This window comes from Sarcophilus harrisii, chromosome 2 (assembly GCF_902635505.1).
Source record: "Sarcophilus harrisii chromosome 2, mSarHar1.11, whole genome shotgun sequence".
NCBI classification, from domain to species: Eukaryota; Metazoa; Chordata; class Mammalia; order Dasyuromorphia; family Dasyuridae; genus Sarcophilus; species Sarcophilus harrisii.
In genome coordinates this window covers 314,952,776-314,980,745 of record NC_045427.1, presented here as the reverse complement: position 1 = coordinate 314,980,745, position 27,970 = coordinate 314,952,776, and the positions used below count along the sequence as shown (strand labels likewise).

At 34.1% G+C, this 27,970-nt stretch overlaps 1 protein-coding gene and 1 long non-coding RNA gene across 3 annotated transcripts in view; one reads left to right on the top strand and one right to left on the bottom strand.

Moving 5' to 3' along the window:
- The window catches only part of LOC105750391, a 47,376-nt gene extending 30,107 nt beyond the window's left edge, over positions 1-17,269 (top strand). The window contains exon 7 of the long non-coding RNA XR_004232026.1: positions 17,120-17,269. This is a non-coding gene — a long non-coding RNA (uncharacterized LOC105750391). The remainder of the gene's footprint in view (positions 1-17,119) is intronic.
- Positions 303-27,970, bottom strand: PSMA3 (proteasome 20S subunit alpha 3). 2 transcript variants are annotated; one of them, XM_031952646.1, is made up of 11 exons: positions 27,824-27,970; positions 21,643-21,725; positions 14,972-15,095; positions 12,331-12,432; positions 12,175-12,248; positions 10,120-10,192; positions 8,949-9,014; positions 2,651-2,697; positions 1,450-1,517; positions 828-892; positions 303-476 (listed from the first exon to the last, which is right to left on the bottom strand). In XM_031952646.1, exons 2-11 carry the CDS (start codon positions 21,663-21,665, stop codon positions 432-434), a joined length of 687 nt encoding a protein of 228 aa, XP_031808506.1. In that variant the 5' UTR covers positions 21,666-21,725; positions 27,824-27,970; the 3' UTR covers positions 303-431. The 2 variants fall into 2 exon arrangements, with proteins under 2 accessions (XP_031808506.1, XP_003756356.1); XM_003756308.4 differs by lacking the exon at positions 27,824-27,970 and adding an exon at positions 27,330-27,540.

Here is a 27,970-nt window from a genome sequence, read left to right as displayed (position 1 = left end):
GCAGGGTAGCTGAGGAAAAACATCTACAATTCTATCTTCACTTCTTTAACATGAGAGGCAGAACAGAGTTAAGTATGATAGGGGTCTTAGACAATATATTATTATGACATGTCTTATTTGAAGTTGTTTTAATTATTAGAAGAATAAAGTAAAAAAAAAAAAGTTATTTCATTTTTAATTGAACCTTCATGAGTCAATCTGCCAGAGAATGAAATAGACTACTTAATATAGTGGGAGGAAAAATGGGCAAACTCCTTATAATCCCTGCAAAGCAGAGAGAATTTTAAGTAGAGAACAAATGAACTTGTAGATACAAGATAAATTTTTAATAAACTGGTAATTCGTCACTGAGCTAATAATCAACAGGATACTACTTCTACATAGTTTACATGTAAAACATTTCTTTAAAAAAAGTACTGTAGCACTCATTGTTACATATTATCATCATCTGATTCATCATCTTCTTTCAAAGATTCCTGTTTTAAAAGAAGAAATGGATAATTAGTCAGCAATTGAACACTAAAATACTTCTTTTTAAATAGTCTGTGGTTTGTTTGGAACATATCCATAAATAAAAAATCTTAACTTGAAACTATACACTTGATGTAAAGTCGTACTGAAAAGAGGGCTTAAATATAGTATTAATCTTTAAAAAGATCTGCCACAATACCATCCCCAATCTGTTTTCAAAGACCATTTCAAGTAATTGATTTCTTAGATATTTCGTATAACATCTGTGTTCATTTTCAAATAAATCCTCACTTTTTTACCTAATTTCATCCATAGTTAGAAAATTCAACCTAGCTACATTTCTAGAAAGTGCTTACCTTAGCATATTTCTCTGCTTCTTCTCTTATATCTTTTGGAACAATTTCATGCCTTCCTTTGGTTACTGTAAATTAAATCATACTTTTAAATTTAAGAATTTTAACTTAAAAGTATGGATATATTAATGTTATCATTGTTATAATTATTAATCTTTTTATATGTAATGTGTTTTTAAACTTCTCTTAAGACACATGTAAAAACTGAACATATATTGTGTCAAGGCTTAACACAGGAGGTGCTGCAAAGTTACAATGCTATCTCCACTTTGGAGCCTTGCTAAGAAATTATTTTAAGAATTTTTTTTAAAATTCAAAATTATTCTGTTGTTAGAAGTAAAAGACTGGAGAAACAGCATTATAAAAACCATACTAGACTTGGAAGGTCCCTTTCAGATATAATCCTTTCTGAAATGTGTATTTGTATTGAATTATGTTGAGAATTGCAAAATCTTGAAAATCAAATTTTCAAAAGTTTTCAATTTCACTGACCTCAACATAAGATAGCTTAAAATCCATTTTTAAAAATTAAAATAATAAGAAAACTCAAGTTATCCCAAAAAGTATAAAGTCTAAGTTCACCAAGCAAATATTTACAAAGGAATGTTTATAAAAGGATTTTTACCTTCTCCAACCCAACTGAGCTCCAGTTCAAAAGCTTTATCCTTAACTTCATCATGTACTATATAGATTCTGGAATTTTAAAAAGTTATATTATTACATGAATAAATTCATAATTACAGACCAGTATGCATTAATATCAAAAGAACCAATGAAAACTACAAATCTAGATCAAATGAAAAAAGGAGAGAAGGAAAGAGAGTGTGTGTTTTAGTTTTAAAGTTTAAGCTAGATGACATGAGTCACAATGGTAAAAAACCACAAATCTGTGCTTAAAGAAGTTTTAAGGACCAGTTTTAGGAGAGTGAAATGTTGAAGGAACCTTCACGTGAATAAATGCATATTATTATAACCATCAACTTTAATAAAGATAATATGAATTTAAGAATTGTTAAATATCTAGGTTCAAGTAATTCACTGACTCTCTAAGCCTCTTATTTCTTTATAAAATGAAAAGATTGAACTAGATGACCTTTGAGATACCTTTCAGCTCTATAAACTAAAGATCATTTTTTCTTGTTCTCCCTGATTCTGATTCTCTTACTAACAAGTCTACTAAACAATATAAATTGTAGGTCATTTTGCTGTTCCTCTTTGCCTTTTCTCAAGCAGAGGAATATAAGGTCTTCTTCTATCTGGCTCCAATCTATCTTTTTGTCTTTATTTCCTATTCTTTCTCCTAACTTTCTTCTAGCCCAACTATTCCACAAATAGAATATTTAATCTCTCTGCATTTTTTTTTAATCTCTCTGCATTCAAAAAAAAAAAAATCATCTTTAGCTTTCATGTTTGGCTTCCTTTGTATTTCCTAGGTTTTAAGGCTCTTTGCCATCTCAAATTATCCTCTCATAACCCTTTAATAAATTTTTTGTATTTTCAATTTTTTTCTTGAGTTTGAGATATTTAAAATAATTGTTTTGTCTCAGAGACACTTCTACTACTGTTTTTATGTGCATGTTTCCCAATTCTTGTGAAATCTTAAGTGTGACTGAAATTTTTTTTTCTTAAGCCTAACTATGTTTGGGGGGGAGGGGGGGGAAGACAGGTGTGATGATATAGTGATGAATAACCTGCAAAAGTGATCTTAATAGAGAAAAAAAGTTACATGAAAAATTATCCCCATTTACCAAACCCACATACTAAAAAGTAACTATAAAAATAATTCTGAAACCCAGTTAGTTGAGAAACAACCGAAAAATACTTACATTTTTGCAACTTCTTTAACAACATCACGACAAGTCATTTCTTTCATCTATAAGAAAACGTATATATAAGCTGTCTTTTTTTTTTTTTTTTAAATCTCTGGGCTTAAGTCAAATAAGGTTTTCATTTACTTGCCCCAAATGACACAATGTAACAGAAAGCTACATTTCTTGATTCCAACACCAATGTTTTCAAGATTGTACTACATTTGAATGATATTAATATCATTACATATAAAAAATGCTAGAATATACCCAAAGCTATCGAGCCCTTTCTTAATTACCAAAAACTACTTTATAAAGAATTCTAATACCAGGAAATATAGTTGAAACTAAGAGTACAGGCTGGAACTCAGCTGAACTCTGCCAATGATGCCTCAAATAAAATTTTGGAGCAATGGAACCAAGAAAGATGAGAGATAACTTAAAGAGTCCATAAAAAACGTCTTTGACACTAGGAGTGACACAGGGTTAGAATATGACCAAAGCATTAGCAATGGTCCCTTAGGGATAGCTGCAATAGCATTGGGACCTCTCAGCCTAGAGATGGTAAGAGGGAGTTAAAGAAGTGGTCAGAAAGAGATTAACAGCAGACCCTTTGCTAGCACTGGATGAAGATGGCACTAATTGGCAACTTTAATTGCCCATAAGCAGTTCTATGTCACAGTTTCAAAATAAAGAAGAGCTTTTGTGTTCAGCCATAAGAGAGCAGCAGCAGGAATGCAGGGGACCTGGTCACAGCTCCAGAACCAAAAGAAACAGTAGTCTTTACAGTTGTAGTGAAGCAGGGGCAGTTCCTGTGCAAAGACAAGAACTGAGACTAGGAAAACAGTGACCACAACTCATTCCAGTATGATACCATCTTTTAAATACTAAAAACTTGCAGATTCCCACAGCTAGTCCTGGGAACAGCAGCACAAAAAACCCCTAAAACTTTGCATAATGATTCCCCCTACAATCAGTGAGCAGAAGCCAACTTCAACAAAATATTCAAAAGAAAAAAGCTGGGAAAATGTGCAAACAACAAAAAAGAACGACTATAGCGGCAAAAAAGATAACAGTATAAAGTTAAAAAAAAAAAACTAATTAGATCCAAGGCCAGCAAGAGTCCCTGGAATCGCTGAATTAAATAAAAGAGTGGTAAAGAAATATTGGGAAAAGAATGAGAGTGATATAAGAAAATAATGAAAAAAAGAATACCTTGGTAAAAGAGGCACATTAGAAAGGATTAGAGTGCTGGAAAGACTGTCGGGCCTGAAGTCAGGAAGACAACTTCTAAAGTTCAAATCTGGCCTGGGACACTTACTACCTACTTGACAAATCACTTCATCCTATTTTGCTTTAGTTTCTCATCTATAAAATGAGCTGGAGAAGAAAATGGCAAACCACTCCAGTGTCTTTGCCAAGAAAATCTTAAATATGGTCACAAAGAGTTGTACATAACCTAATCGATTGAAAGGCACCAAAAAATACTGAAGAAACTAATCCCTTAAAAAATAAAATTGGCCTAATGACAAAAGAGACACAAAGATTCAGTGAAGAAAAGAACTTCTTAAAAAATAGGATATACTAAATAGAAAAGGATGTATAAAAATTCAGTGAAGAAAAGAATTCTTAAAAAGAATTGGCCAAATGGAAAAAGGAGGTACAAAAGTTCAATGAAGGAAATATTTCCTTGTCAAGTAGAAACTAATGACTCCACAAGATATAAGAAACAGTTAATTTTTTTTTTAAATAGAAAATTTGAAATATATCATCAGAAAAACAATTGACCTGGAAAAAAATTGAGAAGAGATAATTTAAGAATTATTGTTCTAAGAGGTTTGGCAATTGTTAATGCTGTAAAGTTACCCATGCATATATCTTGTAAATAAAAGGCTATTAAAAAAAAAAAAGAATTATTGTTCTACCTGAAAGACATGACCAAAAAAGGGGCTTAGACATCATATTTCAAGAAATTAGACAAGAAATCTGCCCTGATGTTTTAGATCCCAAGAAACTGAAAGAAAGTAGCAATGGAGGAAGGTTTAGAATGAGAAAGAACAAATTCTATTTTATACATATTGAAGTTAAGATATTTACATGACACCCATTTCAAGATGTCTGAAAGGCAGTTTGAGATGCAAGACTATAGGTGGGCAGAGATTAGGGCAAGACAGGTAGACCTGAGAATTATCAACACAGAGATGGTAATTAAATCCACGGGAACTGATAAAATTACTAAATGAATACAGGAGAAGAAAACAGGGCTACATAAAAGCTGATAGCAAAGTAGATCATTAGAAAACAGAATCCAACAATATGTACTAGAAATACACTTGAAACAAAAAAGAAACACAACGCTAAATAAAAGGGCTGGAGAAGAAATCTATTTGCTTCAGTTGAAGTAAAAAAAGGCAGGGAACAGCAATCGTGATCTGAACCAAAGCAAAAACAGACTTAATTAAAAAGAGATAAGCAAAGAATCTACATTTTGCTAAAAAGTACAATGAAATATCAGAAATCAGAATTTTACAGCAAGTTTCTCTAATATAGGCCTCATTTCTCAGATATGTAAAGAAGTGAATGAATTTATATTGAGCCATTCCTCAACTGACAAATGGTCAAATATACGAATGGCCAGTTTTCAGAAGAATTCAAAGCTTCCTATTGTTGTATGAAAATGTTCTTTAAATCATTATTGATTAGAGAAAGTTAAATTAAAATAACTGAGGTACCACCCCATATCTATCAGAAATGTCAAATGCTGGAGGAGATAAGGAAAAATAGGTTGGTGGACCAGCAAAGTGGTCCAATCATTCTGGAGAAAAATTTAGAATTCAAGTCCAAAGGGCTATAAAACTGCACACATCTTTGGACCCAACACCACTGTTAGATCTATATCTCCAAAAGATCAAGGAAAAAGGAAAAAGACATTAAAAATATTTACAGTAGGTCTTTTTGTGATAGCAAATATTTGGAAATTGAGGGAATGTACATTAATTGAGAGCAATGATTAAAGTTGTAGCATGATTCTGATGGAGTTAAGAAATGAGGAAGCTTATTTCAGAAAAACATGGCAAAGTATGAACAGATGCAAAGTGAAGTGAGATCAATGAGAAGATCATCATGTACAATAGCAGCGATGTTGTAATGATTTACTGTAAAACACTTGGCTATGCTGATCAATACCATCATCCAAGACAATTTGAAAGAACTGATTATGAAAAAATTAGCTAAAGAAAAATTGTTTCACTTTATTTTTTTTTCAATATGGCTAATACAGAAATATTGTTATTCAGGGCTTTCCTGGCAGAGATACTGGAGTAGTTTGACATTTCCTTCTCTAGTTCATTTACAGATAAGGAAAATGAAGGAAACAAAGTAAAGTAACTTAATCAAGGTCACAGCTAGTAAATATCTGAATGTATTTGAACTAAGAAAGACAGTCTGACTGTGCCACCCAGGTGCCCAAAATATGTTATGTGTGATTTAACATGTATCACTGTTGTTATATTGCTTGCCTTCTAAATGTGTTTAGGAAGGAGGGAGAGAATCTGGAAATCAAAATTTTAAAAATGCTAAAAACAATTTTTAAAAAAGATAATATAGTTAAAAACATTAATGATTTTTTACAAAAGAGATATTAAACAGAAGCTACCCTTGTGTCTAGGTTTTAGAAATAAACACATAAGTCTTTTTTTTGTAAGTAACTGCAAAAAAAAGAAATAGAAAAGAATCTTTGCAAACTAAATTTGTTGGATTAAGGTGAAGGTAGGAATTCCAAAGGCCACAAATACCAAACCAAATGGAACTTGGAAAGCATTATCTCTCATAGTAAATATGCTACCAGAATGACAAAAGAATCTATTCCGTAAAACTTCAAGTGGACAATTAATTGCTGTTATATAGTTTTCTATCCTTTATAGCTAAACTCCTCAAAAAGGCTATCTACAATAGGTTTCTCTCCATTTTCCTTTCATTCACTTAAAAGTTCTTAAAATTTGACTTTTGACTTTGTCATTTTCCAAAATTGCTTTCTCCAAAGTTACTAAGGATTTTTTAGTTGCCAAATCTAATCCAATGGCTATTTCTCAATCCTACTTCCTTTTGACCTCTTTGTGGACTTTTACATGTTAATCATTCTCTCCTACTCTCTTCTCTCTAGGTTTTCAGGATACCAATCTTTCCTGGCTCTTCCCCAGTCTCCTTTGCTGGATCTTCATCTAGATCCCTCCTTCTAATCATAGATGTGTCCCTCAAGTTTCTGTCCTAGGCCTTCTTCTCTTTTCCTACGTTATTTCATTTGGTTATTAAATCCACAGATTACCACCATTCTCAAATTTATTTATCTTGTCCTAATCTCTTTGCTTATCTCCAAACTTGATCTCCAGCTACCTTTCAGACACCTTGAAACGGATGTCCAGAAGACATTTTAAACTCAATACATACAAAATAGAACTTAGCTTTCATTTTAAATACTCTCCCACTTTTACTTTCCCTGCTCTCAGTTCTATAGGTTTACAATTTAGAAGTCATTCCAGATTCTTTACTCTTTATTTCACTCCCCTATCCAAACCTGTTGCCAAAACCTAACAATTTCAGTCTTTGAAACATCTCTCCAATAAGTCCTCTATTCCTCTCTAATACTGCAACCACTGTAATGCAGGTCTTTATCACCTCATATCTAGATTGCAACAGCCTGTTGCAATACCTCTCTTAAGCCTGTCTACTTGTCTTAAATTTCTCCCAACTCCTGCATATCTTCCATTTAGCCACTAAAGCACAATTATGATCTTGTAACCCTTAATAAACTCAATTGGTTTACTATTGCCTCCAGAAGCAAATATGAAATTCTCTGCTTGGCATTTATATTTATATTTATTTATTTATTTGGCCTTTTATAACGTAGTCCCTTACTACTTTTCCAGTCCAGAAATGGAAGTGACCTTCCAATTACCTTTTATAGCTGAGGAAGCTGAAGACCAGCATGATTAAGCAATTTGCTTGAGATCATACAACAGCAACTTTAATAAGCACAAGTGTCACACAAGATATGTTCTTTTCATGAACATTGTATTGTCATGTTTCCAAGGGTCTAGGATTCACAGCACCCTCTATTCTATCTCATGAACATGAAGATGGGACCTATAAGTGAAGAATGGCTAGTAGAATGCTAGTATTTGTGGCTATGTGATGTGTAAAGACAATCATGTCAAGTGATGATAACACAAAAACTATGGATAGGACCTCTCTGAACTGTTATGTGGTTATGGTTGCTCAGGAAGTTATTCAAAATCCAAATAGTAACTGCATATAGTTAATGCAATTATAATCAAGGCAGCTCATTTGCCCCAATTCTGGGATTAGATTGAAAGCTAGGAAAAAAAAACACCCAATTCAATGTTACCCTTCACTTTATAAATTAGAAAATACAGGTACAGAAAAGTGATGTGACTTCCTCACAGTTATACAAGTGTACAGGTAATTAAATGTCAGAGCCATCACTGGAGAACTTGGTGGTATGACCAAGTTGGATATAAAATACAGTGCTAATAAACCAGGCCCATTTCATAATGTTAAAAATAATATATAAATTAGTTTTTGATATCTCAAAGTAGTTTGACTTTCCTTGCACTGTGTACTCTTTTACCTTGTGACACTAAAGTATATTACAAAAAAAATACATCAAAGGTAAGGCATTTTAAAAAACCAACAAGTAAATACAATCATGGCCCTCAGCTTTAATAATTTGTTTTCAGTGTTTTTTTTACAAGGCAATTGGGGTTTAGTGTCTCCCTATTTCTGCCAGGCTGAATATACAGAGTTCCCTGAGGGCTCAGTCTAAGTATGACCATCAAAGGAGAAGATTTACCCCTCCTCAGACAAATTGGTAACCAGTTTTTAAAGACTGCTCATAATCATGCCAAACTTAGTGCTGACACTGAATGGCCTTAATTCACTGTGACTCAGAATCATCAAAATCAAGGAATTTACCAAGCCTTAACCTCATGGAGGCAGCACAGGGATTACACCACAAGACCAAGCTATACAGTGTTTTAAAATATTATTTTTCTGTGTGTTCAAGAATAAAAGTATGAGTCTGTTTTGGCTACACATTTATTAAATTTATATTTTAGTGTGGCTTTTTGGTGGATGCCACTATAGTATCTGATCAATTATAAAATATCATTTTTAAATATCTTAGGTATTCTTGGTAAGAGATAACCCAGGGCAAATTCCGCCACAACTCTCCCCTTATATTTTGCTACAACCACTGTTATACCTTTTGGTAAAGTAAATATTTTTATAAATTACTTACCTGGAGTTTCTCTATCTCTGTTTTTGCTGCTTGCCTGGCTTTACCAATGGCACACCCCCAATAACCCTGGTAAGGATACAGGCAAAATATTAATTAATAATAACTGAAATGCTTATTAAATTATTTCTAAGGCAAGAGAAGAAAAAAAGAAAAATATAAAAAATGCTTTTGAAATTCTCTTTTGTTTCACTTACATAACACACACAATTTGGAAATGTGATTTAAAAAAATTTCCTTTTTCAAACAAATGAAACTAGAATTCTTATTTTGCAGATGCTATATCCTTAAAAAGAAATTTTTCAAAGGGAAAACAAATACAAGTGTAACATTCTGAAGAAAAAGCCAATGTGGGAATTTGTTTTAATTTATATTTGTTTCAAAGCCTTCTATTCCCCAATGGGAAAAGGGGAGCTAAAAGTTTTTCAAAACCAATGATAAGTACAATGGCCAGAAATCGCCCCCATCGAAATAGCTACTCAAAATTAAATACAAGAATAAACAAATATACAGTTACACACACACCCAACATTCAGTTTTTATACATGCCAAATTTGAAGAAAAAAGCCAATTTCTATTTGGACCAATATGCAATATTTATTTTTTGAAAAATCATGTGTACATAGATGTAACATTTTATATCATATTTTAAGCTTTAATGAAATCAAGTGATCTCCAATATCCCAATAATCTATTTTTCCACTGTCAAGAGTCAGTTTTTATTTTATCCGTAACTTTGGTATGAATGATGCCTGTAAATATTTCAAATACTGCATATTAAGTGACAAAATTTAGTAACTATCTAATTCTTTGATTCTGAAATAATATGTAAACATAAGTTTTTAAAAATATCCCTTACAAGATAGTACAAAGATCTTATTACTAATTTTTTTGTTTGTTTGTTTTTTAATAAAATCATTCTGATAAAATGCCACACCATTAAAGGAAGGTCAAATGAAAAAAAAAAAAAAATGATCAAATCCCTTTGGAGTTACAATAGAACTTAAAATTTTCTGGAGAAGAATATAAAATAAGGAATAGATTTAGATTGAGTAGAAGTATTCACACATTTACAAGGCATTGTCATTTGGGGAAGAGAAATATATTTAGAAATTAAGATGATGTAAAGGATTTATGTCTAGTTTATCAATAAAAATTTAAAATAAATACTCACATATGAAACACCTGATGGGTCAATCATATAGAGTTGTGCTCCTTCATTCGCACCATAAGACCCTAACATGAAACTGTGTAAGAATAAGCAATTACCATAAACATGATACATTATTATTATTGTGAATATTATGAATTTTTGTTATGAATTATTATTAATATAAATACAACTATGATCTAGGTTTCAGTTCCTTGAATTTCTGGAAAAGATTCTAACAGCCCATCACTGATAAAAGGTTATACTAGAAACAAAGGGCCTTATGAAAGATTTCCTTTAACCTGGTTTTCATCTATCCTCATAACTGAAACCATCTCTAATGATATAAATGGCCTAATCACTTAACTCAGTAGACTTTCCCCCTACTTTCACTTCCTTAAACCTCTGTTCAGTTATGATTTTTCCTGCTTGTATGACTTCACACAACACTCAAGGTCCTTCACAAACTACCTCTCTAGCTTCATCTCAAATCTTTACTATTCCCACCTATTTTATCAAATCCCATAAAATCTGGATTTTATCCTCACCGTTCTATTGAAGAAACTCTTCTGTTACTTTCCAAAATAAGACTGCTATCACTTGTGCTACCTCCGTGCCTTAGCTGATGCTATTCCTTATATCTAGATAATCTTCCTTTCTCTCTCCCTGCTTCTATTTAAAGCCCAACTCAAATACTAAATCTTGTTCCCCTCAGGTCTCACAAAGCACTTTTTTTTATATGTCTGAGTTTCCTCCACCAGCCTGAAAATTCCTACTAATGAGCCTGCTAATGTGGTCTTCCAATGTTAGAGATATATTCCAACATTTTTTCTGCACATTTTTGTCTTCACTGCTAGCTCAAAAGTGGCTCATCTAATCACTGGAACATTAACATACTACAAATAGAGTTGTGAACTGATCCAGTAATTCTAGAGTAGAATTTGGAACTATGCCCAATGGTCTATAAAATCGAGCATATCCTTTGACCCAGCATCACTGTATCCCAAAGAGATTTTTTAAAAAAAGAAATGACTTAATACAAAAATCTTTATAGTGGCTTTTTGTGGTGGCAAAAAATTGGAAATTATTAAGAGGATAGGTATTCAGTTGGGGAATGGCTAAACACAAACATTAGAGAGGTTACAATCTGCACTGGTAGAGGAAGGACACATAAATTACAAATGTGTCACATCTTTGGCCTGAGAAGATAGTAAAACCTAGAAATGTCAAAAAACTTTGGAAAAGTAAGAAAATGTAAAAAGGTTCAGAAGTGAGACAGATAAAACTATGAAAAATTAGTATGTTATATGGTATAGTTTAAGGAGCATCCTGATTCTAAAAAGAACTCCCAAGTATCTTTACATAATTAAGAAATTCAATTTAAGTTTGGAACTGAAAAACATATTGATAAACTGAATGAGAATAAATCAATGCCATCCATATCTCAGTGACCAACACCAATTCCCTTTTCAACTCCACTCTGTAGCTCAAACCCCTTTCCATTCTAATTTTTTTTCCTTTGCTCCAATTTCTGAACAAATGGCTCTTTTTGCTCAGGTTAATTCCTCCATTTGGGCTCTAAATGTTATTTTCTATCTCATCTTCAATCTGCCTTTACTGATCCATATTGCTGTCTTTCATACTTTTACTACTCCATTCCATCCTCCACTTAGCTGTCAAAGTTATTCTAAAGTTCAAAACTGAACATGTCACATATTCTAATAACAGGATTTATCCTCAACTCTTCAATGTGGCTATTTTAAACTCACAACATCTTTTTCATCTAACCCCTTCTCTTTACTCCACCATCTTCAGGCCTTAGTCATCAGCTGTCTTAATGCCAAAAGGACAACTGATCTTCTTACCATCTCATTCCACCCAGCTGCCAAAGTGATTTTTCTTGAGCACAGATCTGACCATGTCAAACTCCAATGGTTTACTTATTACCTCTATTATCAAATATAAACTACTGTTTTCTCTTGACGTTTCAACAGTATCAATCATCAAATTACAAGACTCCAGCTTAGACCTACATAAGATTAGTCACTCATGGACATTTTACAGAATAAAATTTCATACCTGCAACCAAAAGGTCTGACAGCACTGTAGAGGGTGTAAGCATGTACATACATAGCTACTCTATCTGCAAGGTGCTAGAAAGCAAAAAGATGAAAAGAGGTTACTAAATAAGTTGATTTTACTTAAGTTCAACTAGTACTTCAAAATTTCATTTACCTTTAGTGGAATATTATAGCCATAGTTAGATCTGAAGTTGGAAGCTTCTTCTCTAGCTATGTCTGCTAAAGAGCGAGCATCTGCTAGCAGACCTGCTACTGCCTGAAATAAAAAAAAAGTGACAACTTTAAAAGAAAAGGGTATTTATCACAAATCAAAAAAGTATAATTTTAAAATTTCATTCAGTATTTAAATTCAAAAGGTACTAGAAAGGAACCTACATTTCCAATAAAGACAAAAAAGATAATAAAGATCATACTCTTTTATTCACATTTGATTCCAAAACGCAGAGATTATTGAACATATAATTTACAAGGAAAAAAAACCTTAAGCCACCTCTGTTTTAGTTCTTGCTAGAAAATGAATAGAAATGTAAACTTAAGAAATGACAAAGCAAGAACAGCTAGATGGTGCAGTATATAAGCGTACTGGTACTAAAGTCAGGAGGACCTGGATTCAAATTCATCCTCAGCCAATTAGCACTTCCTAGCTGTGTGACCTTGGACAAGATATGTAACCCAAATTGCCTCGGTAAGCAAAGAAAAAAATGAATAAATGACAAAACACAAAATCATTTAGTTTTGTGAGTTTTGGATTTTTTAAATAAGGAACAGACAGAGAAAGAAAGGGAGAAAGAGAACAAAAGATAGAGACAGAAAAACCTCTTATCTACAAAATCTGTAAAAACTTAAGTTTCTTCTCTGACTAATGCAATTCTTTTAGGCCCCCTTTTTACTTCCTAAATCATAAACCAATACATTCTCTAACATTAAAAAAAAAGTATATTCAAACTCTAGAGACCAGTACTACTTCAATTCCTCAAAACAGTGGTATTAGGACTAAGGAAAGATGTTATGTAAGAATTGGCAGTACTACTTGATTATTAGAATTCTTCATGGAACCACAAGATACTGTCATTATGTCATTGGCAACATTTAAAGATTATCTATACCATAAAAATACCATAAACACTTTATCAACACCACCCATTCATTTAATGTTTCTTCATGGGATTTAAAGAAGTGTTCATTATCATTTCAAATATTGTGCTAGGATTTTTCTGGAAACTTTACTCATAAATCTACAAAATCTTAAACTACCAGAAAATGACATTTCTGCAAACATGACATCAAGCTAAAATGTTCAATAAACTGTCATTTAACATTTGAAGAAAAATCTAGGTAACATTTAAAACTACATAGTTAATGCAAGCTGTCTTCTACAAAAACTACATGATCAATTGTTTTTCATAAATTTTTTAAATAACAACATTCTGAGTAACATCTTAGTACAAATATTCCTCTCAAGATGAGTTCTATATTTACTAACGTAGCAGCTTTCTTATTTTCAGCTAAGCCTAAGGTTCCAAAATGATCTTCAGAGAAGACACAAAAAAGTGGTAGAACCAATATGGAACATCACAAAGTGAATTCTACAATTACCTAATAAGAGTACTGTTTGACTATCCCTAAGCCTACATATTATAAAATTTTACCTTTGTGTCCTAATTTACTCATCTACAAAATGTTATATGAAGTAGGTTTTATAAAAACTTCAAAAGCCTATGTAAACAATTGTTATGATTATGTGACACTTTTGATAGTTTTAAGATGATTACTTTCCAATTATCAAAGTTGTTTTTTTTGTTTTTTTTAAATGGGAGCCCATGGCTTTAGGACATAACAATACTCAACTTGTCCTTAGTTTGTTTAAAATTAAGGTTGGCTATGCTAATTTGGCAACTGGAACACTTTGTCCAAATAGATAAGTTTCTATAAAATACTAAAGAAAATACATGTGCCTCAGAATTTACTTATTACCTTTTGTTGGCCTTTTCAACTAACAGAGAGCTTAAAGCAAGAAGCAAACTTCTGGATCTTTTCATTAGAGAAAGTCTAGAACACATGTTCTTATTTCTTCTAGTTTAGGACTGCTAAAAATTACTGTATATATTATAGTTCTTTAGCATGACTGTGCCTCCTACTGTAGCCCTTCCTTCACTTGTACTGCTGACATATACAACTAGGTATATCTACAGTGTTGAATCACTTGAATAATGTTCTAATGAAACTAGAATAAATAAGACTTGATTTGCCTCTCCATTAATTGCCCTCTTCATCTACCTTCTGACCTCAATTCACAGTCATGATAACACCTCCTCTTAAGAAATAATGAGCTCCGAAATAGTGTTATCTCCCAATGTCTGAATTATACTACCCTCTGCCTCTGTCCCTGAGTTTCATCTATCATCAAATTATCTCGCTCCATTGTCTGTTGAATTGCCCTTACTGATATATTACCATTCTTGCTGCTCAACACTCCAGTCTTCTCTTTAGCCTTTATACTCATTACAGGCCACTGACTGTGCACTTAATTTCTTACTGACAAACCAGCCAATCAGTATATCTGGGAGAAATCTTTAGCTCATTTCAGCTATTTTAACTGTTGCTCACTGTTCAGGGACTGCTTCATTACTAGAGATACTTTTTACTTTTTATTTTTAGGATTGGCCCCAATGTTTCACATTGTTTAAAATCTGATCAATGGACAACTATGATATTTTGTTTAGTTCTAAAAAGCACACCGCCAACAAATACAATTATTTTGAAGAAAGTTACCTAAAAGATAGGAATTATCTTACCATTCCAACGTGTCGATCAACATTAAAGAGGCGTTTGTTAGAACCTTCTTCATAAAGTTTAGAAAGGACTAATTTTTCTACACCAAAGACGACACCATCTTTACATCTGATTCCAATAGCTGTACTGAAACAAGTGGGAGGAAAATTAATTTTTTTAAACTGAAAAAGGAAGAGTTCAAATTCCTTACAGTTTAAAAAATTATCCAATGAATGACTTAACGAATTATTTTAAAACAGATTAGGATTACCCACAACTTCATTCCTCCAATTATTAGAGCAGAGAGTAGAAGATAACCTGCATGGTTTTTCTTTTTTATTCCCCCCTATCCCCAGCCTGCCAAACATTAGGCACTTAATAAATGCTAGTTGAAAAATGGCTATTTGTAACATTTGTTACCATAAAATACATTGTCATTGCAAAACCATCCTAAGCAAACTGAAGCAACTATTACAGGGTTATCTTGCATATATCTTGCAGGGACTAGAATTAAATAGATGCCACAGCAAATAGAACAGTGGACTTGGATTACCTGAATTAAAATGTTGCCTCAGACACAAATTCTGTGACCCTGGACAAGTCATTTAACTTCTCTCAGCCTCAAATTTCTCATCTGTAAAATGGGGATGATAATAGCAACTACCTCACAGGGTTTTTGTGAGCATCAAATACTATATGTAAAATGTATGACTAACAGCACTTTTGTATAGGTCAATCCATACTCCTATTTCATTAATGAGATAAAAAATAGTGAAATATCTATATATAATTACTTGGTCATATAATTCTGAAGGAAAAAGTATTTTCTTTGAGTAGACATAAATTATGACATTCAACTAATGTCAATCAGGTCAGAATGAATTTAAAAACTATTAAAAATTAATAATCCTTTAAATGTTGTGATAGGTTTATGAAAACTACTGAATAAACTTTTAATGAAGGGAATGATAAGTATATCCAAAATAAAGTCACTTCCCACCCAAATCAGTTTGCTCTCCAACTTCCCCAACTCAGCCAATTGTATCACACCATTTAGCCAGTCTTCAGGAGATTATTATATCTGACTCATCCCTTTCATGCCTCATAATCAATCACAATTTCTATCAATGATTCCCTTGAAAGTCCTCTTTTTTCATAGATACCAATGTCATCTAGGTCCCTATGATTTTTAACAGCTTCCTATCTGGTTTTCTTAAACCTACACTAGCTTTCCCTATCCTTGTTCCTGCCCAGTTTTCTAATACTTTCCTCCAAATACCATCTTCATCAACTAGTTCCTTTGTATAAAAAACTCCATGAAAATTTCTTACCACATAAAATATAAATTGAAAATCTCTCAAAGATTTCTAAACACTATCAATTTTTAATTCACTACTCAATATTAATAACTAATCTTATTTTGGTTGGTTCCCAGAAGGTATTTTTTTCAATCTTTTTTGACTTCTCTCAGATTCTTTGTATACTTTGTATCTATTTTGTATACAATGACTAAATTTAAGGAGTTACATCATAAAAAGTTTTTGCTCTGAGATTTCTTCTAAAAAGACAATAACAGAATTGAAAACAAATTGTTTCATCATGTCAAGGGAAAAAAGTTTTGATTTATCTAATTTATACACACTTTAAGCATACACTGCAACAAGCATATTATGTAGTATAGTTATTTTCTTATTAAATGTGAAGAAAATACTATCAGTCAAAAATGAAGCACTAAATAATACTATTTCAAGGTTAAAATTATAGCTTTTAAGAATAGTCTTGATTTGGACTCTCACACAAGATTTTCTTTCACACCATAATTCTTTTTATTCCAAATTGCCAATAGAAAATTCAACCAAAATATTAAAAAGTCTGCTTGGTTTGCCCGAAATACAGCAATGTATCATGTAGATGGGGAGATGGTAAGTAATAGTTAGGAAGAAATCTAAATGGAGTTAAATTCTTCAAATACAATGAATTCCAAAGCACTTTATGAAATGAATATAAGAACTTACCAAAAAAAAAAAAAAAATATATATATATATATATATATATATATAGTGAAATCACATCAATAAAAACAGGCTGCTTAATGTTACAAATTCTATTAATAATTTGTCTGAGATATTATGGGATAACAGAGTTTGATTTCGTTTTATCTCTCTTATCAGATTGTGGTTCTTCCACTCAAAGTCTACCTGATTTACCTTCCATGTCTGCAAAGCAGATGCTATCAAGATCATCTCCACAACACAAAAAACTTGGCTTTTAAGTGCTACCAGCCAGAAGATTATAAAATGTCATCATTTCTTACCTTCTAAAATTCAGAATCCAAGAAACAACCAACCAATGAATTTCAAACAGACTACATCTGTCTTTTGCAAAGGCAGTTTGAAATTCATAACCTTAAAGTCTTTAGTGCTAAAAAATGATGAGGGGGCCATAGTATATGCAAGTTGCTGGTCTCTATAGCAACTTGTATTTACCTAAGTATCCCAGTACAGGCAGCATATGGTGGTGTACACTAAACCTGAAATCAAAAGCTCCAACACCAAGACAGTTAAGTCAAATAGCAATTAAGCATCATGCTGAGTGAAGTGAAAAGAACACTCTACACAGTAACAAGATCATGGGATGATTAACTAGGATGGACTTTTCAACAATGAAGTGATTTAAGGGCATTTCCAATAGACTTGTGATGAAAAGTGCCACCCACATCCAGAGAAAGAACTATGGAGATTGAATATGGATCAAAGCATAATATTTTCACCTTTATTTTTTGTTTTCCTTTCTCATGTTTTTTTTTCTCTTTTGATTTGATTTTTTCTTGAGCAGCATGACAAGTAAGGAAATGTTTAAAAGAACATGCTTAACATATATTAAATTGCTTGCTGTCTTGTAGAAGCAGGAAGAGAAAGGAAGAAAAATCTGTAACACAAAGTTTTGCAAAGGTGAATGTTGGAAACTATCTTTGCACGTATTTGGAAAGATAAAATGATATTTAAAAAACTGTATAACAATCAAAGAACTTCAGATTTGGAAGGAGCTTAAAAAGTCATTTGTTTGACCTGTAGATTTTGATCACATCTATGATAAGTGGTCATCTATCTTCTGTTTGAAGACCTCCAGTGATGGAGAACTCATCTTAGAGGCCAGCTTATTCTGTCAGACAGTTTTTAACCAAGTCTTATTTGTACTACAAGAATTGTAAGCTTTTAGAATAAAATGGTTTCACATAAGCAAAAATGTTTGTGGTAGCCCTTGTTGTAGTGACAAGAAACTGGAAAGTGAGTGAATGGATGCTCCTCAGTTGGAGAATGGCTGAATAAATTATGGTATATGAATGTTATGAAATATTTTTCTTCTATAAAAACAATCAGCAGTGCCCAGAAAAAGAACTCTGGGAGATGACTAAAAACCATTACATTGAATTCCCAATCCCTATATTTATGCACACCTGCATTTTTGATTTCCTTCACAAGCTAATTGTACAATATTTCAGAGTCTGATTCTTTTTGTACAGCAAAATAACGTTTTGGTCATGTATACTTATTGTGTATCTAATTTATATTTTAATATATTTAACATCTACTGGTCATCCTGCCATCTAGGGGAGGGGGTGGGGGGGGTAAGAGGTGAAAAATTGGAACAAGAGGTTTGGCAATTGTTAATGCTGTAAAGTTACCCATGCATATATCCTGTAAATAAAAGGCTATTAAAAAAAAAAAAAAAAACAACAATCAGCAGAATGATTTCAGAAAGGCCTGGAGAGACTTATATGAACTGATACTGAGTGAAATGAGCAGAACCAGGAAATCATTATAACAAAGCAACAAGAAGATTATATGAAGATCAATTCTGATAGACATGGCTCTTTTCAACAATGAGATGATTGAGGCCAATTACAATGATCTTGTGATAAAGACAGTCATCTGCACCCAGAGAGAAGAATGAGGAAACTGAATGTGGCTCACAACATAGCATTTTCATTCTTTTTGTTGTTTGCTTGCATTTTGTTTTCTTTCTCATTTTTTTTCTTTTTGATCTGATTTATATTATGCAGCAAAATAATTGTATAAATATGTATATATATATTGGATTTAACATATTTTGGGTTATTTTGGGGAGGGAGTGGGGGAAAGGAAGAGAAATCTGGAATACAAGGTTTTGCAAGGGTCATTGCTAAAAAATTATCCATGCATATATTTTGAAAATAAAAAGCTTTAATTTAAAAAAAGTTTAAAAAAAAAGAATAAAATTGTTTAATAAATATCAATTAATAATTACATTCTCCTATGTAGAACCTAATCTTTTTTCCCTTTTATATCAATTTCTTAAACCCAAGTATTCTTGTCTACCAAGTACAATGTCCTAACCATTTCATTATGTCTCGAACTTAACTTTACAAGGTTAACAATGATTTTTTAAAAGCCAAATACAAAGATCTTTTCTCAATCTTCATCCTTCTCTACCTTTTTGACACAGATGACACTTCTCTTCAAGTTTTTATGCTACTGCTCTGCCTTGGTTTTCTCTTCTATTCCTTCTCAGTCTCTTTTGAGGAATCATCAATAGGTCATTCCTAACTATAATTGCCCCCAAGACTCTCGTTCTCTTCAGAGCCTTAAAGATGATTCATGGCAATAATCTCTCTTGAGCTCCCATCTCACAAAATGATTGCTTTTGAACATTTCAAGTTGGATATTCCACAGGAATCTCAAAGTCAAAATGCCCCAAAACAGAATTCATTCCCATCCCATCCCCTAACTTCACCATACTCTGAACATCCCTATTTCTGTCAAGGACACCACTATCTCCCCAGTCACCTGCATTTTCAACCTCAACTCTTCACACACCAAAGTCAATGAATTGCCAAATTTACAATAGCTTGTACTCTCAACTCACACAAACATTATCCTAGTATGGGTTCTCAAAAGCTCTCAACCAGACTGCTGCAGTAGTTTACTATTGCCTAGTCTCCTAGGCCTAGGTCTCCTTGCCTAGTCTACTTCACACTCCAAACTATTTTCCACACAGCTGTAAAAATAATTTTCCTAAAAAGCACAGATCTGACCATGTCACTCCCTTACACAAACCCCTATACTTCCCTTATTACCTTAACTAAGATCAAACAAACTTCTCTGGCATTTGAAGCTCCTCACAACCTAGCACCACCCCATCTTTATAGCCTTATTATATGTTGTTCCCATTCATGAATATCATGGTTCAGTCAAAATCCACCATCCTCATACTGTTCTTCACACAAGTACTTCCATTTCTGTGCCTTTGCATAAAATTATCTTTCATTTACTTTGTATATACATTTATATATGCATACATTGTCTCTGTCCTCTTTCTTAAAACCTTTTTGTAAGCTCTTCAGTTTTAATGATTTTGTGATGAAGAGAGCCATCTACACCCAGAGAGAGGATTGTAGGAACTGAGTATAGTTCACAACATAGTATTTCTACTCTTTTTGTTATTGTTTGCTTGCATTTTATTTTCTTTCTCATTTTCTTTCTGGTTTGATTTGATTTTTCTTGTGCAGCAATATAATTGTATAAATATGTATGCATATATTGGATTTAACATAAAAACCGTCTGATTCTTTTTTGTCTTTTTAATTCTTCAGAGTTTAGAATACCATAGTTATTCAGAGTATTCCCATAACAGATGCTAATGATTGTCAGGTATAGATCTGTAACTCATCTGAAATTTTTTTGCTAGCTGTATGGAAGATGATGAGAGGAAAGACTGGGAAGCTGGGAGATTGGTTAAAAGTCTAAAACAAAGGGGTATCCTATACTTTAAAAAACACATTAAAATGCTATTGGAAAATGTTTAACAAAATGAATAAAAATACAGTATGACAGATAATGTTCATTTGTATACAACATACAGCCTCAGGGATTTGAGTTTAACATCATTTAGAAGAAAATGAAGGGTTTATAACGTTTCAGTCTTAAAAGTGGAAAAGAATGGATAATAAGAAATGTTATAGAGGTAGAATCAAGAGGGTTTGCAATTAAATGGATATAAAAAGTGAGGGAATAAGAAAAGTCCAAGGTAACTTAGGTTATTAATCTGAGTGGCTTGGAAGATATGCTTATGTTTTAGAAAAAACAAAAACCTGATGGTCACACATCACTAATGATTTAGTCCATTTGCTATTTCTATTTGGAAAGGGATGAGTTAGGGAATAGTGATATTGAGACAAGGAAAAAAAAAATCAATATTTATAAAAATAAAAAAGTAAATTGAAGTATAGAAAAGGATCTAAATGTAATTTTTACTATTGTGTTACATTTAGTATACTTCACTGTTTCACATATCGTTTTATACACTGAAATGTTCATTTTTAAATATTTATTGAATGTATAATAAAAAGGAAAATTTATTTTTAAATATACATTTCCTCTCCAAAAATATTTGTTATCTATGATGAGCAAAAAGAAACAGTGAGTTGTCACTTATTCTGATCTTTGAAGGGAAACTATAAAAATGACGTGTTTTAGAGAAAGTAATAAACAGTAAAGAAACAATGTTTCCAGAATGACCTAGAAACAAAGTATCAAATTTTCTAAATTTTTTTGAAACCCAAGAAAATATGCATCTCAAAATCACAACACAGTATTTGTTTGACAGTGACAATCTGCATACAAGTTCATTATGTAAGTAAAAATATTTTCCTTACCTGCTATTTTCCACTGCTTTCATAGCATATTCAACTTGAAAAACTCTTCCATCAGGAGAGAAAGTTGAGGCTGACAGATCATACTAAAAGAAAAAAGGAAGCATCAACATGTGATGCTGAGAAATCTCTAACAGATTGCACTGGGAAAACTTACATTCTATTGAAGGATAAACAAACATATACACTGGTAAGTAAATACAAGGTAGAGAGTTAAAGGAGAAGGGAGAGAAGAAACAATAGTGGTCTAGGAGAAACTACACCCTGAGGAAATTATGGATTCTCAGCAGCAGATTATCAGGTAGAAATACATTTCTGAGATGAGGAAAAGCTTGTGCAAATACAGATAAAGGAGCCAAGCCGTTAAAGGAATAGCTAGTAATCCAGTTTGACTAAACCACAAAATGCTAAGGGGAATAGTATAAGACTGAGAAAAGGAGTCTGTAACCTTAATAAGGAGGACTTTACCAGTACAATTAAGAAGTATTTATATTTTAGATTAAGGTAAACAAGGTATCAAATTATTTTTCTAACTAGGTGAAAGACAAACAAGGAGGGGAGAATGGAAAGCAGGGACTGATTAGGAAGCTAATACAACAGTCTTTTTAAAATGATGAAGCTTAGATTAGAGGAAGAGCCTAGTAATAATTCAGATATGAAGCTGAGTAGCTTGGTGGATAGAGGTTTCTTCAAACAAAATCAGAAATTTTGGTGGAACAACTTGGGAGTATCATGACAGAAAGACTTTGTGAGGCACCAGCCAGGTAACAGAAAAAAATCCATCAGCCAACTAACTTACCAATATATTTTCTACCAGTATGTACTGGAGGAAGCAGAAAAAAATAAGTGGCTCCATCTGGTGTTGGAGGAGGGGCAATAGCCTACCAATCAAATCAGTAGCTGGCTTTGGGGACTCTACAAAGTCTTGTTTTTCTTTGTAGTTGGCTTTCACAAGAATTAGAGTAGAGAGAAACTTTAAATATAAGTGGAGTGAACTTGACTTGTCTATTTACACAGAAATGGGGGCTAATTAAAAAAAAAAAGGTAATCACTCAAGTTGAGAGAGGGAGAGTGGAGAGAAGAAAGAATTTAGGGGGGAAAGAAAGAGAAAGAAAAGGGGAGGGGAAGAGAGAAAGAACAAGAAAACAGATGCAGGGAGGGAGAAAATTAACATACACAATGCTTCTCTATTTGCCTCCAAAGAGATATTATGAGTTCAGTTTTGAACGAATTTAGTTTGAGTTTCAAGTGATGGCATTATCCAGGTGGAAATGTACAGAAGCCAGTCAAACATGCAGAACTGGATGAAATTAAGAAGAAAAGTGAAATTTGTATTTTTATGTATGTGGTCTGCATAGAGATAACTGAATTCAAGGGGGCGGATGATATTTTCAAGAAAAAGTGTAAAGAAAAAGAAAAGGAAGGAAGAGGGGCAGCTAGTGGATAGAGCACCAGCCCTGAAGTTGAGAAGACCTGAATTCAAATCTGGCCTCAGACACTTAACACTTCCTAGCTGTGTGACCCTGGGAAAGTCACTTAACCCCAATTGCCTCAGCAAAAAAATAAATAAATAAATAAAAAAGAAAAAGAAAAAGAAAAGAGGACTCAGGACAGAGACTTGAGAGGAAAATCACAAAACAGTAAAGTGAACAAATGAGAGTTATAGTAATGTTTCAGAAATCAAAGATAGAAGGAATACTTAGAAAAAGGGAGTGGTTAACTGTGTCAAAAGCTGCAAAAAGTCCTAGGAAAATGGGAACTGAGAAAACGGCATGGATGATTTCAATTGAGTGGCAAGGTCAAAACTAGACTTCAAAGGTTGTAGAAAAGGGAGTGGCTAATGAAGTAAAATGTAGTATAGTGTAGATCAGGTGTCAAATTCAAGGCCAGACAAAGATTAAAATGCAGTTGGGAAATGTTTAATAAAAAATAAAAAGACAACACAGATAATGTTAATACTGCAATTTTCCAAATCAATATGCAACTGCAGTGAGTTTTGTACCACGAGTTTAGGTAACTATTTTTTAGGCTCTTGGCAGTGAAAAGGAAAAGAGACAGTATGAATCTGAAGGATCAAAGAGATTTTTTTTTTTTTAAGGATGGAAAAGACTAACAGGCCTGAAAGCAACTGGGAAGGAGACCAGAACAGAATGAAACAAAGTATGTGTGAATAGGGAGACAAACTCCCAGATGAATTGGGAAGAAATGTGATCAAGGACACAAATGATCAGAAGGATTGCTGCAGAGAATATGAAGAGAAGTCAGTTAGGAAAGAATAAAAAGTATTACTATAGCATAGTAATGAGAGAATAGAACCTACCTACCCTAATTCCAAAACAACCTCCCAGTATCTTTGCCAAGGAAACCTCAAATGGGGTCACAAAGAGTCAGCCTGGATTGAAATGATATAATATCATGAATTTATAATGGATTTGGTGAATGGGCTTATGGAGTTTCTTCTAGTAATATCTGGCAGTTCAGGTGTAGAACAAAGGGCATACAGTAGAATTACCTGAAGTTGAGTACTGACAGAGCACAAACAAGAAAGTGAACAAAGAAGGGAATTATGGAAGACATTGCTTTGATGAACTAGTTAATTATAAGGTCAAGATAATGAAAATTAGGCCAGTGGGTAGAGATGGAGAGGGATGAAAGCACTGGAAACTGTGATGAGGACAAATTTATCAAGAGTGAAGCAGAGGATGATATGAACCCTCTGCTTCAACAGATGGTGATATAAAGGGAACTACAAATCAACAGTTTTTGATGATATGACCTAAGGTATGATACAAATACAGTAAACCTCAAAAGGAGAATGAGTTACAAATAATGGTGGCACAAAATGAGATCTGGAAGTGATGGTGGGGAATAAGGAATATGATAACTTTTCCTCCTGGCCTAGAGTACATGAATTGGCAGAAAACAAAGAAACAACCAGCATTAGAGAGTATAGCAAGGGACTAAAGAGGCAACTTCAGGAGAAAGATATGTTTCTGTGAGGGCCAGAAGGGAAAGATTTAAAATGAAGATAGGATTATAATTGAGGAGATTTTAAAGGATATAATGGAAGGATGAGCAGGAGGTAGAGATTAGTGCCTAAATTTATAATTAATATAAGAGATTTAAATGACTAAATAACAAAATTTTGAGGGCAAAAGATGGGAGATTCCTAGACATAGGGTAAGGAAAGCTGATATAATGTGAGAGAGGGTTGAATGAAAATGTAAGACTCCAATTATCACTCTCTCATTCTCACACATTTAATAAGTTATCAAATTCTGTCAATTTAAAGCCCATCTCTCTCAAAACCATGCCTATGTCTTCACTCTACAGTGGAAAGCACACTAGGATATGGAAGATCTGAGTTCAAATCCAACCTGATACCTACTAGCTATGTGATCCCAAACAAGTCCTGTAACCTATCTCAGTTTCTTATTCTGTAAAATAGATAATAGCATCTACCTCACAGCATTGTTTTGATCCAATGAAATAGCATTATGTAATTTTAAAATATTAAAACAATATATGAATGCTAGCTATGATCATTATCAATTTGACTCTTGTCGGATCTCATCTGTAAAATAAAGGAGTTGGACCAGCTACCTTCTAAACACCGTTTAAATTCTAATTCTAAGATTGTGACCATGGCCCTTGTTCAGCTTTTATTACCTCTTACCTAAACAACTGAATATTCTCCTATTTGGTCTCCCCTGCTTTCCATTTCCCACACCCATCCTCTACACAGCTGAAAGCTGCTATCCCTAAAGCACAGATATCCAGTGTCTTGTATTTTCTAAGATCAAATACAAATTCTTCTTTGGCATTTAAAGTCCTCTAACAAACAAGCTCCATAACCTGTCATGCTAGACTGATTTCATAACACTTCCCCTCATACATAAATTTATATTCCAAACAAAGCAGCTTCTTGTTATTTCCTATATGCAACATTCTATCATCATTTCTTTGCACAAGTAGTACTCCCACTCTAAAAGGCAGCTACCCTTATCTCCATCTTTTGGAATCCCTGGGAGTTTTTAACTATCTTGTATATAAAATATTTTACTTCATAAATGTTTATACCCCACAGAATGTAAATTACTAGAAATCAGGAATTGCTTCATTTCTATCTTTGTATCTCTAACAATATTGTATTTTATTGACTTACACATAGAATTCAATTAATAAATGTTCTTGCCCCAACCAGCTGGAGGCCAAGAATTCTGGCCATCATAGGGAGCAAGTAGAACAGTAATTTTTTATAAGATGAATCCATCAGCAATACCAGGAACTGGAAGAAATAAGATGCTTTTGTAACATTCTGAGGAAGAGAAAAGAAAAGCCTAAGCCTAAAGTGGGGTGGTGACAATGAAATGAAAAGACAAAGGATAACAGAGACAGTGGGGAAAAGTAGGAAAAAATGTTGGCCTGTGAAATCAAGAAAGATCTGGGTTGGAATGAATTTGGTTAGTACTAGCAAATCTACAAGTTGGAATGATACTTGCAAGCAATATTAACCATACAGGGATGATGTGAGGGAATGCTTTGTAAAACTTAAAAAATATAATTTGTTTCATTAGCTAATTTCATATGCATGAATTAAAAAAAAAATTCAACAGGACTTAACTTCACACCTATTCCAGAATATCTTGCAAATTGTCTAACTAAAGGGAGGAGGGGCAATTTCAGTGTCCAGGGCATCTGTAAAGGAACTAAAAATAAACATTAGAGATGTGGATATCGCTTTAACAATTACATACATCAAAAAGAGTTAGTAAGAGCATAGAGTTTAGCTGAATAAGGGTGGTCAAGTTAAATAAGTTCCCAGGAAAAAAGGCTTACCTATCTAGAGTAGTAATTTAAATTTAGAAGCAGGCTTTTAAAACTACAAAATACCCTATTACTGTGCAGCATCCTATCTTGTGACGAGGAGTCCAGGGGATGGTGGTTAGGGAGAAACACGTTTAGTAAAGAAGTTTAAGAGGAAGAAAAAAAATCACAGTTCCAACTTAAATTTCTCTTCTCCTAATTATCATCTTTCAGAGTTCAGATACAAGAACAGTTTTTTGGCGTCTTCTTCAGAGTTTGAGGTTCTGTTTCCGTAGTCTTGGGAAGGATTTGGACGCAAAGGCAAAGCTTCCCACGCAAGGAGCCCCGTGACTCAGCAGCACGCCGAGTTCTTGGGACCCTTCACCCCAAGTTTCTTGGATTACACAAATCTCAGGGGCCTGGGATGCCACACCCTCTATCCTAGGGAAGGAAAGGTGTCTCCCCGCATCCTCAGCCCTTCGTTCTCCCCTCCCCGCCAATCCGCCACCCGCCCTGGGCCCGCGGTTCAATACTTTCGGTTTCTTCAGTGGGCAAAAGAAAATGACTCGGCAAAGCCGAGCAGGCCCGGCCCTCGGCGTTCGCTGGGCTGCTGGAGCCTGGGAAATCAAGCTGCCCATGGGCGGCTTTCTAAGGCCTCGGTCTCTCGGGTAGCGCTCTCGGGGGCTACCCGGGGCGCGGGGCCCAAGATCCGAAGGTTGGGGGGAGGGGGGCGCGTCTTTCCCAAAGGAGAAGCCGGCAGAGGGCCGAAGGTGGTGGGAGCATATGGGGAAAGGCCCGAGCGTGAGGGGCGCAGGGTAAGCTCCGAGCTCCTGCGGCTTCCCCCTTCATTCTGTTCCCCTGATTTGCGCGGAGAAAAGACTCACCCCAGTCCCGATGGAGCTCATGGCGCCTCAGCCACCACAGAGACGTGGAGGGATCTTTGAAGGCCTAAAGCGCCGCTCCTCTCGCCACAGACCGGCGCAATCGAACAAGACCGACTGTCATTGGTCCGAATTTCAACCAATAGCCTGCAGCGGCTAGACCTTTTCTCTAGTCAGGCTTAGAAGCCCAGAGGCCGCGGAGGTAGAGAGCGCGGAGAGAGTGGCAGGGAACACGCCTGCGCAGAACTGAGGCTGAGGTGTAGGAGGGGGATGAGACCTCAACCTCTCAGCTCTCCCTCCCCCCCCCGTCCCTCCCCCTCCCTAGTCAGGCAGAGCGCATGCACCTTCTTTTGTCTTCTCTCTCACTGTATGGTGCGAAATCCTAGGGCGCTAGTACCCCTCCCCCACTTAACTCCCGCCCTCCTTTTCCCAGCTTTTCTGAGTCGAGCTTGCTCTTTGGAAAAACGAAGATAGTCCGGGCTTTAAAAAAATCTTACAGGAAATGAGCCGAACCAGGAGATTATTACATACAGCAACAACAGGATGATGCCGTGATTAATTCTGTTCCAGCTCCAGTTGTTCAGTCGTGAAGAGAGCCGTCTACCCCCAGAGAGAGAGAGAGAGAGAGGACTGTGGGAACTGAG

Coding starts and splice junctions, on each gene's coding strand:
- PSMA3 (XM_003756308.4), bottom strand. CDS start 27,350: ATGAGCTCCATCGGGACTGGG. Junction 2,698..8,948: donor CAGAGATAGAGAAACTCCAG/GTAAGTAATTTA, acceptor GTTTTCTTATAG/ATGAAAGAAATGACTTGTCG. Junction 893..1,449: donor GCTCAGTTGGGTTGGAGAAG/GTAAAAATCCTT, acceptor TTTAATTTACAG/TAACCAAAGGAAGGCATGAA.